The 12,399-nt window shown below is 48.9% G+C and overlaps 1 protein-coding gene and 1 pseudogene across 1 annotated transcript; one reads left to right on the forward strand and one right to left on the reverse strand.

Annotated features, from left to right (window-relative positions):
* Nucleotides 1–12,399, forward strand: part of LOC125686165 (protein MANBAL-like) — a 115,159-nt pseudogene that overhangs the window by 39,637 nt on the left and 63,123 nt on the right.
* On the reverse strand, nucleotides 156–1,925 carry LOC125686131 (olfactory receptor 14J1-like). The gene is made up of 2 exons (XM_048929809.1): nucleotides 1,838–1,925; nucleotides 156–1,135 (listed from the first exon to the last, which is right to left on the reverse strand). The coding sequence occupies exon 2, from the start codon at nucleotides 1,110–1,112 to the stop codon at nucleotides 156–158; it is 957 nt and encodes a 318-aa protein (XP_048785766.1). The 5' UTR covers nucleotides 1,113–1,135; nucleotides 1,838–1,925.

A 12,399-nucleotide genomic window follows, 5' to 3' on the forward strand; every position in this document is an offset into this window, starting at 1 on the left:
ATATACTAACAATATGGCCTGCCTTATGAGAATCGTAGAATCATAAAACAGAATGGTTGGGTTGGAAGGGACACCAAGGATCACCAAACTACACTTAATGAAAACACAAACAAAAAAAAGATACTTTGACTCTGTTAAAATCTGCATTACAAGTCCTATGTAGATAAAGATGGGCAGTTCATTGCTTCTGAAACACATCTTGTCATCAGTTTCCAGAGAGCATCTTTGATGTCCTGGTTCCTCATGCTGTAGATCAGGGGGTTCACTGCTGGAGGCACCACCGAGTACAGAAATGACACCACCAGATCCAGGGATGGGGAGGAAATGGAGGGCAGCTTCAGGTAGGCAAACATGCCAGTGCTAAGAAACAGGGAGACCACGGCCAGGTGAGGGAGGCATGTGGAGAAGGCTTTGTGTCGTCCCTGCTCAGAGGGCATCCTCAGCACGGCCCTGAAGACATTCACATAGGAAAGCACAATGAAGGTGAAGCACCCAAATAAGATTACAACACTAAGTACAATAAACCCAACTTCAATGAGGTAAAAGTTTGAGCAGGAGAGCTTGAGGATCTGGGGGATTTCACAGAAGAACTGATCCACAGCATTGCCATGGCAGAGAGGCAGTGAAAATGTACTGGCAGTGTGCAGCAGAGAATAGAGAAGCCCAGTGCCCCAGGCAGCTGCTGCCATGGTGGCACAAGCTCTGCTGTCCATCAAGGTCCCGTAGTGCAGGGGCTTGCAGATGGCAACGTAGCGGTCATAGGACATGATGGTGAGAATGCAGCACTCTGCTGATATGAAGAAGAGAAAGAAAAAGACCTGTGCAGCACATCCTGTGTAGGAGATGTGCCTGGTGTCCCAGAGGGCATTGGCCATGGCTTTGGGGAGAGTGGTGGAGATGCAGCCCAGGTCGAGGAGGGCGAGGTTGAGGAGGAAGAAGTACATGGGGGTGTGCAGGCGGTGGTGGCAGGCTACGGCTGTGCTGATGAGGCCGTTGCCCAGGAGGGCAGCCAGGTAGATGCCCAGCAAGAGCCAGAAGTGCAGGAGCTGCAGCTGCCGCGTGTCTGCCAACGCCAGGAGGAGGAACTGGCTGATGGAGCTGCTGTTGGGCATCTGCTGCCTTCGGGGATGTGGTTCTGTGAGAGGAGGGTAAGACATGTTGTTGGTAAGAAAGACTCCAGAGCCGTCAGTCCTGCTCTAATCCTTTGGGGATGTGGAAGTTTCCATCAGTGTCCCCTAGATTTGAAAGGGGACGTTTTCTGCACCTGGATCCCTGTTTTCAATTATTCAGATTCTGTCCAGTGGCTCTTTGGGGATATTCTCTGTTTATCACAGGAAGACATGAAATTGGAACACTGTCCACCACCCAGGGGAAGGGAAGGAGATGGGATTCATCTCATCCTTCTTTTCCATCTTTCAGAGATGGGTCCATTGTATCAGAATCACAGACCTCATACTGCCATGCTGGGCAAGGGAGAGAGAGAGCAGCACAGAACCAAACCTCTTCACATTTTGTCATTTTGTTAGGGGAGAGCCTGACTTCAAATCAATTTGCAGTATGCTCTGTTTCTTCAAGTCCTGTATGAATAAATGGAATAAAAAGCTTTGCTGTAAGCAGTCTCCCACTGACTAAAGTCAACTTCACACCTTGCTCTCTAGAAGAGGAAAGAGCATTTTTTATTTTTGGATTTGGATTCCCCACAAAATAAATCATGAAACTGTAAATATCTTCATGTTTGCTTTCCAGGTGTAAGTGCAAGTCAGTGCACTGTGGTAAAACTCCCTTACTGTCACTTAGAGAAGAGTCAAGCTGTTCTGTTCACTAGGTTTGTTCCTACCTGCCCCGTGCTGTCCCTTGCTCAGCTGGAGGATGGCTGCGCACACAGGTTGCTCTGGAGAAGAGCCCAAGCTGTGCAGAGGGCCAGTGTCCAACTGCTCTCTCTCTCAGATCACCTGTGGGGGGAAGGAGGAAAAGGACACGGTGGGGTTTCTGATTCATGGGGCTGGAGCAAAGTCTCTGAGATTGGAGGATGAGCACATAGGAGCTGTGCCCATCTTGGAGCTTGTGGCAGCTGTCCAGGGCACCCCCACATTGGTAGCCTTGAGCTGATGTCTCCTGGGGAGAGCAAGCTCATTCCTTAATCAGAAACCATCACACTGCTGCAGTCGTGAGAAGTGTTAAGGAGCCATGGTCAAAAAAAACTCCCCTAAGACAGGATCAGTGGCAGAACTGGAACTTAAACACCCCGTATCAGCACTGCTGTTGCCAGAGACATTTCAGGAAGTCTTCTCCTTACCCAGCTGCACACACACACCTCCCCGGCAGTACAGTCGAAAACCACATTGCAGAGCCTTACTGTCAAAAGATCTTTATCTCTCTGTGCCCACGTTTACATACAGAAGCTGTAACTTACAGAAGCTGCTTCCCACATCTCCTTCTTGATTCAAGAGTCTCGGTGATTAATTCAAGCACATTTGTGCTCTCATTTAAGTAAAAAACAAAAGCTCAGAGTCTGCAAGGTCCTTATCTGAATGATGGATACATGGAAAATCTCCACAGAAGTGTCAAGGGCCCCAGCCCCAGGCAGCAGCTGTGGCAGCAGAAGGCCCCTGCCCTTCCCTGCCCTGCCCTGCCCTGCCCTGCCCTGCCGGGGGGCTCCTTCCCCCCACACATCTCCCCGCAGCGCCCTGGGCAGCTCCCTGGGCAGGCTGAGTGCTGAGCCTGGCAGGCGGCAGAGTCCCTGCCCCGGCACAGCAGGGATCCGCTCTGCAGGACAGCTCTGGGCACCTGGCTGCAGCCCTCAGGGATGTGCTCTGACGCTGCTGCAGGAAAGCCTCAGCTGGAGCAGTTGTTTTTCCTTGATAAAGAAGCATGGGGTATATGCAGCCTGATCTGCAATGGGATGTCCCAAATTTATTCATCCCTGCAGTAAAAGAGATGCGTTGTCTGCAGCAACTTACCGCATCAAGCCTGTCAGTAGTGCTCCTCCAGTGAGCTCACAGCCTTCTCGCACTGTTCACATGCTGTAATCTCTCTTCCTTCTCTCGTCACCCTCTCACCTGCAGATCGTGCCCCCAGCTCTGCTGTGTGCTGCACAGGAGCTGCTCCTGGACAAAGCTGTCTCTCAGCAGTGCTGCCCACTTCTATAAGCTCCCTGTGTCCCAAGAGCCCGGCCCAGCACAGAAGCAGAGGATGTGATTTCCTTCTCTCCAAGGAGATATCCATGCTTCTCCTGACCTGACAGCTCCTGCAAAGAAGCAGGGTCAAAGTCAGCTCAATTAATCAACACATTCGCTGGATTCCAGAAGCACGGTTTTTCCTACTAAAAGAAATTTGACCATAAGGGAAACAAATGGCAAATTTGGAAACCTCCACTCATGACTTGTAAGTGCAGTCATAACATTACAGAATCGTAAGAAAAGCTTAGGTTGGAGGGGACTTCAAAGACAACCTAGTTCTAAACCCCCAACCACGGGCAGGGTTGCCATCCAGCAGATCAGGCTGCCCAGCATCCCATCCATTCTGACCTTGAATGCCTCCAAGGATGGGTCATCCACAGTCACTCTGGGCAACTTTCTCCAGTGCCAATGTGTAGAAAATGTCTTTTTAACATCTAACCTCAGTATCCACTTTGTAATTTAAAGCAATTTCTCCTTGTCCTGTTTCTATCAGCCCATCCCACCCTAAAACTAGGTTTAGGCATTTCATGTTCAGATGCAAAACCCTGGGGCTGAAATGGGATCAGTTCCTCACAGAACCATGGGAGCCAGGAGTCCTCTTAGTTGAGTTCAGATGTGCACAATGAGGTGTCTGTGTGTGAGCCCCTCATCTGAATCCTTGGTCTTTGTTCAACAGGGCCTGCACTGCTCACACACAGGCACTCAGTGATGCCCAAGGTGCCTGGGGTGATCCCAGCTGTGTGCTGGTGCTTGTAAGCTGTGGTGGCAAATCTGTGAGACAGACACCTCCTTCCTGAGCATCAGCTGAGGGAGAGAAGGGAGGTATTGTTGGCCATCCTAAATGCCACCACAGCCCTGTGCTTAGGGCACACACTGTGCCTTTTGCATCTGTCCCCATGGGGCATGCCGTGTTATTCCACTTTTATTCCACAAAATGGATGAGCTCACAACAGAAAAGCCAGATCTTCCTCTCTGCTCCACCTGTGGCATACTCTGGAGTTCAAGGCATTACAAAGCTATGACATATCTACATTGTTTCACTGATGACACCTGAGTTTGCTCTGGGCTCCAATGCAAATGTGCATCAGAAGAAATCTAGGGTCATGCCAGTTCCCAGTTGACAGGAAGCTGTCAAATGTTGTTCCAATGTTAAACATGAGCAAGAAAGAGGACATAGTCAATTACAGAGCTGTCACTGTCACTTCAGTGCCTGTTAAAACTATGAAGAAAATGCTGCAGAGAGTTTCTGAGAAACAGCTGAAGGACAATTCGGTCATTGGTCATAGACAAGTTCCTTAGGGGAAAGTCTTATTAAACTTAATATCCTTCTATGACAAGGAAGGTCACACATCTAGATAACCAAGGGAATATCCAGCAAAGGCTTAGAGGGAAACATAACGTGATGGGTGAGCAATTGGCCAATGGGCCCAAAGGACTGCAGTAAATGGGGTTTCATCAGGATGGCCGATGGTCACTAGCAGGGTTCCATGAGGTGCAACTTCAAAGTCACTTCTCTGTGATGTTTTCATTAATGACTTCATGTAGGACTAGAAGATGTTTTGAGCAAGTTTGCTGATGATACCAGATTGGGAGGAGCTGCTGCCTCCACTGAGGGTGGAGAGGACTTGCAGTGAGATTTAAACAGCTCTTCTTCCAAGCCCAGGATCAGTGCATCCCTGTGAGCAAGAAATCGGGAAAAGGTGGCAGGAGACCTGTGTGGATGAGCAAGGAGCTCATGCACAAACTCAAAGAAGGTCCATGAAATGTGAAAAAAGGGTCTGAGCACTTGGGAAGAATGTAGGAATGTAGTCAGGGCCGGCAGGGATGCAACGAGGAAGGCTAAAGTCCACCTGGAATTGAATCTGGCTAAAGTGATAAAGGATAATAAAAAAGGCTTTTTTAAGTATGTTAACACTAAAAGGAAAACTAAAGAGAATGTGGGCCCCCTACTAAGTGGCGGGGGGGGTGGGAGGTTCTGGTAATAGGGGATGCTGAGAAGGCGGAGATACTGAATGCTTTCTTTGCTTCTGTCTTCAGTGAAAAGGCTCTCCCTCAGGTTTCCCACACCCTGGAGGTTAGTGAGAGGGTCTGGGGAATTGGAGACTTCCCTTTAGTCAGTAAAGAGGTGGTGTATGAGCACCTAGGCAGCACTAATGTCCACAAATCCATGGGACCTGATGGGGTGCATCCACGTGTTCTGAGGGAGCTGGCGGAGGTCATTGCTGAACTGCTCTCCATCATTTTTGAGAGGTCTTGGATAACAGGGGAGGTCCCTGAAGACTGGAGGATAGCCAATGTCACTCTGGTCTTCAAAAAGGGCAAGAAGGAAGATCCAGGCAATTATAGGCCTGTCAGCCTCACCTCTGTCCCTGGAAAGGTGATGAAGCAGCTTGTGCTGGATAACATCTCCAGACAGCTGGAAGTGAAGGGGGTTATCGGAAGTAGTCAGCATGGGTTCACCAAGGGGAGGTCGTGCTCGACCAACCTGGTGGCCTTCTATGATGTTATCACATGCTGGGTGGATGGGGGGAGAGAGGTAGATGTAGTCTACCTTGATTTCAGCAAGGCATTTGATACTGTCTCCCACAACATCCTTATAACTAAGCTGAGGAAGTGTGGGATAGATGAATGGACAGTGAGGTGGGCTAAGAACTGGCTGACTGGCAGAGCACAGAGGGTCGTCGTTGGTGGTGCAGAGTCCGGTTGGAGACCTGTAACCAGTGGTGTCCCCCAGGGGTCTGTGCTGGGTCCGGTCTTGTTCAACATCTTCATCAATGACCTTGATGAGGGGATGGTGGCCACCCTCAGCAAGTTTGCTGATGATACGAAGTTGGGAGGATTGGCTGAAGGCCGTGCTGCCATTCAGCGAGAGCTGGACAGGCTGGAGAGCTGGGCAGGAAGAAAGCAGATGAGGTTCAACAAAAGCAAGTGTAGAGTCTTACACCTAGGGCATAATAACTGCATGCACCAATACAGGCTGGGGGATGAGCTGCTGGAGAGGAGCTCTTCAGAGAGGGACCTGGGTGTCCTGGTGGACGACAGGTCGGCCGTGAGCCAGCAGTGTGCCCTTGTGGCCAAAAAGGCCAACGGCATTCTGGGGTGCACTAAAAAGAGCGTGGCCAGCAGGTCAAAGGAGGTGATCCTCCCCCTCTACTCTGCCCTGGTAAGGCCTCATCTGGAGCACTGTGTCCAGTTCTGTGTTCCCCATTACAAAAAAGACAGGGATCTCTTGGAAAGAGTCCAGCAGAGGGCCACAAAGATGGTGAGGGGCCTGTAGCATCTCCCTTACGAAGAAAGGCTGAGTGAACTGGGTCTGTTTAGCCTTGAGAAAAGACGACTGAGAGGGGATCTAATCCAGGTTTATAAATATCTGAGGTGTAGGGGCCATGGGGGTGTGGCCAGTCTCTTTTCAGTGGTGCATGGAGACAGGACAAGGGGAAACGGACATAAGCTGCAGCATAGGAACTTCTGCAGGAATGTGTGCAAGAACTTCTTTAGGTGAGGTGACGGAGCACTAAAACAGGCTGCCCAAGGGGGTTGTGGAGTCTCCTTCTCTGGAGATGTTTAAGTCTCACCTGGACGCCTACCTGTGCGACCTGGTGTAGGGAACCTGCTTTGGCAGGGGGTTGGTCTCGATGATCTCTGGAGGTCCTTTCCAACCCCTACGATTCTGTGATTCTGTGATTCTGTGATGTGGACAAGATAGAGAACTGAGTAAGCATCAAACACATGAAGTGTAAAAAGAACAAGTGCCTGATTCTGCAGCTGGGTAGGGGCAACTCTGGACATACTCACTGACTGGGGATGGGACACTGGAGAGCAGTCCCACTGAAAGGCATTGGGAGTCCTGGTCAACAGCGAATTGAATGTGAGTCAGCAGTGTGCCCAGACAGCCAGGATGGCCAACTGTCCCCTGGATGCACTGAGCATGGCATTGCCAGCTAGGTAAGGGAGGGGATTGTCCCACTCTGCTGCAGCCACACCTGGAGCACTGGGTGCACTTCTGGGCACAACAGAACATAAAGGACATAAAACTATGGCAGACTGTAAGAAGGAAGGCAGCATAACTGAGAGATCTCATATAACTGAGAAGAGTACGAAGTTTCATTGGGATTGACTACTTGTTCAGACTGGGCCACTCACACATCCCACATCCTGCCATGAGACACACTGCCCACATGGGACTTGGGCCTCACGGCACCCTTGCACCCCATGCAGAGTCTGGCAGCTGCTGTCCCCTTCTCTTTCATTTGACATCATACAAACCTCCATCCCACTGCCCCAGGAAAGGCCCTGAGCCAACATAAGGGACAGGATCTCCCTGCCAAGGCTCTGGGGATCAGGGCTTGGTCTTTCTGCTTCACAAGACAAAGAAGGCTTTTCTCAGCATCACAGCCACCATCCCAGTTCCTTGGTTTGCCTGCAATCATGGCTTCCAATTCTCTGCTCTAACAAGTCCCTGGGGAAGCTAGCTTGATAATGGCCCTCAGTGGGGCCCATTAATACTCCTAGAAACTTCACTGTTCCTTCTGACTTTGTCTTCTTCAGCACTTCATGCAATTTTCTCTCTGCACTGGAGGTTGATGGACTCAGCAGCAAATGCCCCCTGGGGTCCATTACAATCTGAAGAGCCCTGCTGTGTCTTATGCCTTCTTGTCATCCTCAGGACTTCAGAACTTGTACAGCAAACTGGAGAGGTATCTGGAGAGACCTAAAAGAGATAGAGAATGACGTGCATTTATGAAGACTATTTGATTATTTATTTATAGTTGTGTTTAAACAAGAAGATAAAGCAGCACTTTGCAAGTGATACTGGTCCAGGATGTCCCCTAATGAACTTTGCTCTGTCACTTTGTGAACAAAAATCCTCCTCAGCTACCCCACCCCATTTCTACTCACATTGGCCCCATGGGACTTGCATCACTGTTCTTCACTTCACTCTTCTCCTCTGCAGTCACTTGCACAGTGTTAAACCTCCTTGGCACTGTGTCTCACTCCAATTTGTAGGAGGGAGAGGAGGTTCTTTTATTACCCTCTATACCCGGCCTGAGATTAAGAAACAACGGTTCAAATGGTGGTCCAACCATTTTATTACAAATCTTAATCCGGGAAATGGGGAAAATCCAAAGTGGTTGAGTCAGCCCTTCTTGGAGTGCCAGCTTCTGGCTCTGGGATCTCAGCAGAAACTCCTTTGTTCCCATTTCCAGGCCTTGCCAGCAGATAAGAGGGAGCAGGGATGCCCATGCGCATCCTGTTTTTCACAGAACACGATGGTATCATTCCTCAGTTTTCCTGTATCAAGCTGGAGCTGTTTAGTCACAGGCCAGATCTTCCGCCAGTAAACACTCCTGAGCACTGACTTTCGGAGGCAAGCAGCTCTGGAGGAAGGGGCTTTCAAATGTCCGGAAAGTGATGTCGATTGTCAGACAGTAGCACCCATCACTTGCCTCCTCAACAAATCATTCAGAGTCTTATCACAAGAAATATCTTAGGAAGAAAGCTTTGAGCCAAAAAAACAAAGAAGGATTCTCACACACCAACTCCCCCTGGCTTTCCTCAGAGAACGAGCTGCTCGTGGGCTAGGAAAGTTTTTTTTTTTTTTTTTTTTTTTTTGTCAACAAACAGTTGTAAACATGATGCAATTGAATGAACAATTGCATGACTTGTCCAAGCTGCATCTAATGACCTTTGTCTTTCACGTGGAATATTTGTAAAAGAAGTAAGTTAGACAGAGATAGGAAGGGATAGACATCATCACAATTAACGAGCAGATCAAAGAGTCCGTCAGAATTTGGAGAGACCGAGCAAATTCCAGTAATATCCCTAATGGCCACAAATCAGGCAGATAGTTGGGAGATATCTGAGTGAACAAAGAGCAAGGGATTGGGAAATCTGGAGAGACTGGACACATCTGGGAAGAGCACGTGTCCAGATGGCCTGCTGAATACATGCCCTGAACCGTGGTCACTGATTTAGGAGAGCTGGAGACACCTGGAGGATGAGGGACATCAAATACGCAGCAGGGCAGAGCAGCGGTGGACGCTGGGTATTGGCCACAAGGCATTGGCACTGGCACCACTGCCTGTGTCCCTGTACCTGAAGGCATCTGTGTCCTGCTGACACAGTTTTTGAAAACATTGTCCTTTAAGAATAAACAAGTAAATAAATAAATAAAAAAAATACACAGCATCCCCTGAAATATGAGCGTTTTCAGCTTAAAAAGAGAGAGGAGACATGAGAATATTTGAAGTTGAGAAGTGTTAACACATTTTTATCAACTCCCACTTGCAGACATCTTCCTTGTGTTGGAGATCTGAAATGTGGAGGCACTACTCTGCATTATGCCTTCCCTATATCTTCTACCCATGGTCTTGTTCAAATAAAAAGGTGGAGACTGACTTCTTACATCATTTCTGAATAATAGGACCAGGATGAAACACAATAAACCAAAAGAAAGATTTACAATAGACATTTGGAAGAAATTTCTAACATTCCGTAGATCATGATGTGAGACATGGAGCTAGTATGCAACAAATAGCTCTGGGAAGACTTGGCAGCCCAATCCCTGGAGATGTTTGAGATGTCAAGGGCCCCAGGCATCCTGATCTACTGTGAGACAGCCTTGCACAAAATAAGGGGGGTGCAAATGCATGGTCTTTAAGGTCCTTCCAGCCAAAACCATTAAAAAATCCTAAAATTCTTCTCAGCTTCTTCAGCACTGGATCCTGTTTGCTTAGGTATTCCCTGATCACCTCTTCTTTCACCAACAGTACATCTGCCTTGCATCAACATTTCATAGCTCTCTCTGGCACCAGGGATTCCAAGAAGCCCAGAGCAGCTAATAAACAGTGAAAAGAAATGAGTATCAGAGACTTTTCCATTTCCTGTCTCATGATGTTCCCTGCTCCATTCTATGCTGGACCCACACTCTCCCTAGCCTTCTTTTTGTAGACTACATATTCCTACAAGCCCTTCTTGTCTGTGATATGCCTGGGTAGATTCAACTGCAGTTGAACTCTGACTTTCCTAAACTCATCTCAGCATGTATGCTGGACAAAGTCTCTTCAATGCAGCCAGGTTCTTATGGTTTCCACTTCCTGCAGACTTCCTTTCTGTGTTTGGGTGAGACCAATGCAATCCATTCCCAGTCATGCAGGATTTCTGACATATTTACCTGGCTTCCTCTTCCTTGGAATGGACTTATTCAGTTTGGAAGCCAAGATCCTTAGACAGTTACCACATCTTTTGACCCTATTCCCTCAAAGCATAACCCTGCTGTTCTGTACACCACGGACACTTGAAGAAGCCAAGGTGTGCTCTCCTGAAGCCCAAAGGTGTGAGCTTGTAATTCGCCCTGCCTTCAGACTCTTCAGCTCAACCATCCCATAGCCACTGCAGCCCTGGTTCTCTTCGATCTTCACATTCCTCACCAGCCCCTCCTTGCTGGAGGGGCTGCTCACATGAGATGCAGCAGAGCACCTCTCCTCTTTGGTTCCTCCATGGCTGGGTCAAGAAGCTGCCAGCTGTGCTCTCCAGGGATCTCCTGGGTGATGCATGCCCTGCTGTGCTGTCCCCGCAGCACATACTGCAGTGGAAAAGCCCCCAAAGGGAACAAGGGCCTGACAACATGAGGCTCCCATCTGTCTGCAGAGAGCATCTTCCACTTGCTCTTACTTACCAGACACTGTTGGTCCCCTGCTTGCCATTTCCATTCTCTCTGACCTGGCTGCTCTGCCATCCCCAGGAAGAGCTCACTGCACTCTCACAGAGGGCAGTGGCCCTTCCTTGTCTCCTCTACCATCCATTCTAAAAACTCTGTATCTCCCTTGTGCTACAGTCCACTTTTGGAAGCCATTTAACCGTGTCCCTGTGGTTCAAACAAGACCTCAGGTCTGCAACAGAGCTAACATGTCTTGCCCTGTATGTGCTGGTGTTCTCATTAGTATAAGAATACATATGAAAACATCCTATTCAAGAAGCATCATTGGATTCAGTGCATCTCTACTGCTTGTGCTCAGATGGTAGCTCATGTGCATTAGATCCATGTCTGAAGTAGTTTAAGCACCACAGAAAAAACATGGCTTTCCTGAAGGCCCTGTGCTCCATTTGCAGCTGCATGTGAGTGTGCTGGACCCGCTAGGGAACTGGCATGACACTCGGCTGCTTCTGATGCCATTCACGTGTAAGCCCATAGCAAACTATGGTTTCATCAGTTGAAGAATAAAGATGTCTGTAAGTTCTGTAGTGCCTTGAGCTCCAGAGTATGCAGCAGATGAGGAACAGAGAAAGATCTGCCTCTTCTTTCATGAACTCATCCATTTAGTGAGCTGCATAACTATGCTAGAGATGGGCAAAAATGACACAACTGAGAGCCATAAACGCAGGAGTCTGTTGCCATTTAGGATGGCCAACAATACCTCTATCACCTCTCTGGCCCACAGCTGATGCTCAGGAAGGAGGTGTATCTCTCAGGGATGTCCCACACACTTTACAGGCACTAGCACACATCCAGGAGCACCCCAGGCACCTTGGTCATCAGCCAGGGTCAGTGCGTGAGGAACTGACTCCCTGCTGAAGGACCAAGGACTCAGAGCAGGAGCTCACATGCAGGCAACCCCTTGTTGCACATCTGAACTGAACCAGAGGAATCCCTGAAACTCCTGTAAGTCTGTGGGGAGCGGAATCCCATTTCAGAACCGGGGTTTCCATCTAGGGATGAGATGCCTGCACTGCCTCAGATGGATCACTGCCCTGCCCAGGGGAAGTCCAACCCTCCCTGTAATTGTCTGTGTGTCCTTTTTATGTTAGCAAACACGCTCTGTTAGAACTAACCTAATAGAACTAAACTAATATGTCTGGAATTAGTCACTGTCCACTGGACGTTTGGTGGTTAATTCTGCAGTTTTCAAAGTATAGTCATGATGCTGTTGTCTTTCAGGAGGTGTTGGCCATGGAGACCCTGGGACATCTCAGAGGAGATCAGTGGGGAAGATAGAAATGACATCCTCTGTTGCTGGGCTGTTCTGGGCTCCTGGGACACAGGGAGCTCATACAAGTGGGCAGTGCTGCATAGAGACAGCTCTGAGTAAGAGCAGCTCCCGTGTGCTGTGCATCAGTACTAGGGGCACGTTCTGCAGGTTACGTGAAGATAGAAGAGAAAGGAGAGAGGGATTATAGGATGTGAGGGATGTCAGCAGGCTGCGACCTCACTGCAGGAGCA

The sequence above is a fragment of the Lagopus muta genome, chromosome 32, assembly GCF_023343835.1.
Source record: "Lagopus muta isolate bLagMut1 chromosome 32, bLagMut1 primary, whole genome shotgun sequence".
NCBI lineage: Eukaryota > Metazoa > Chordata > Aves > Galliformes > Phasianidae > Lagopus > Lagopus muta.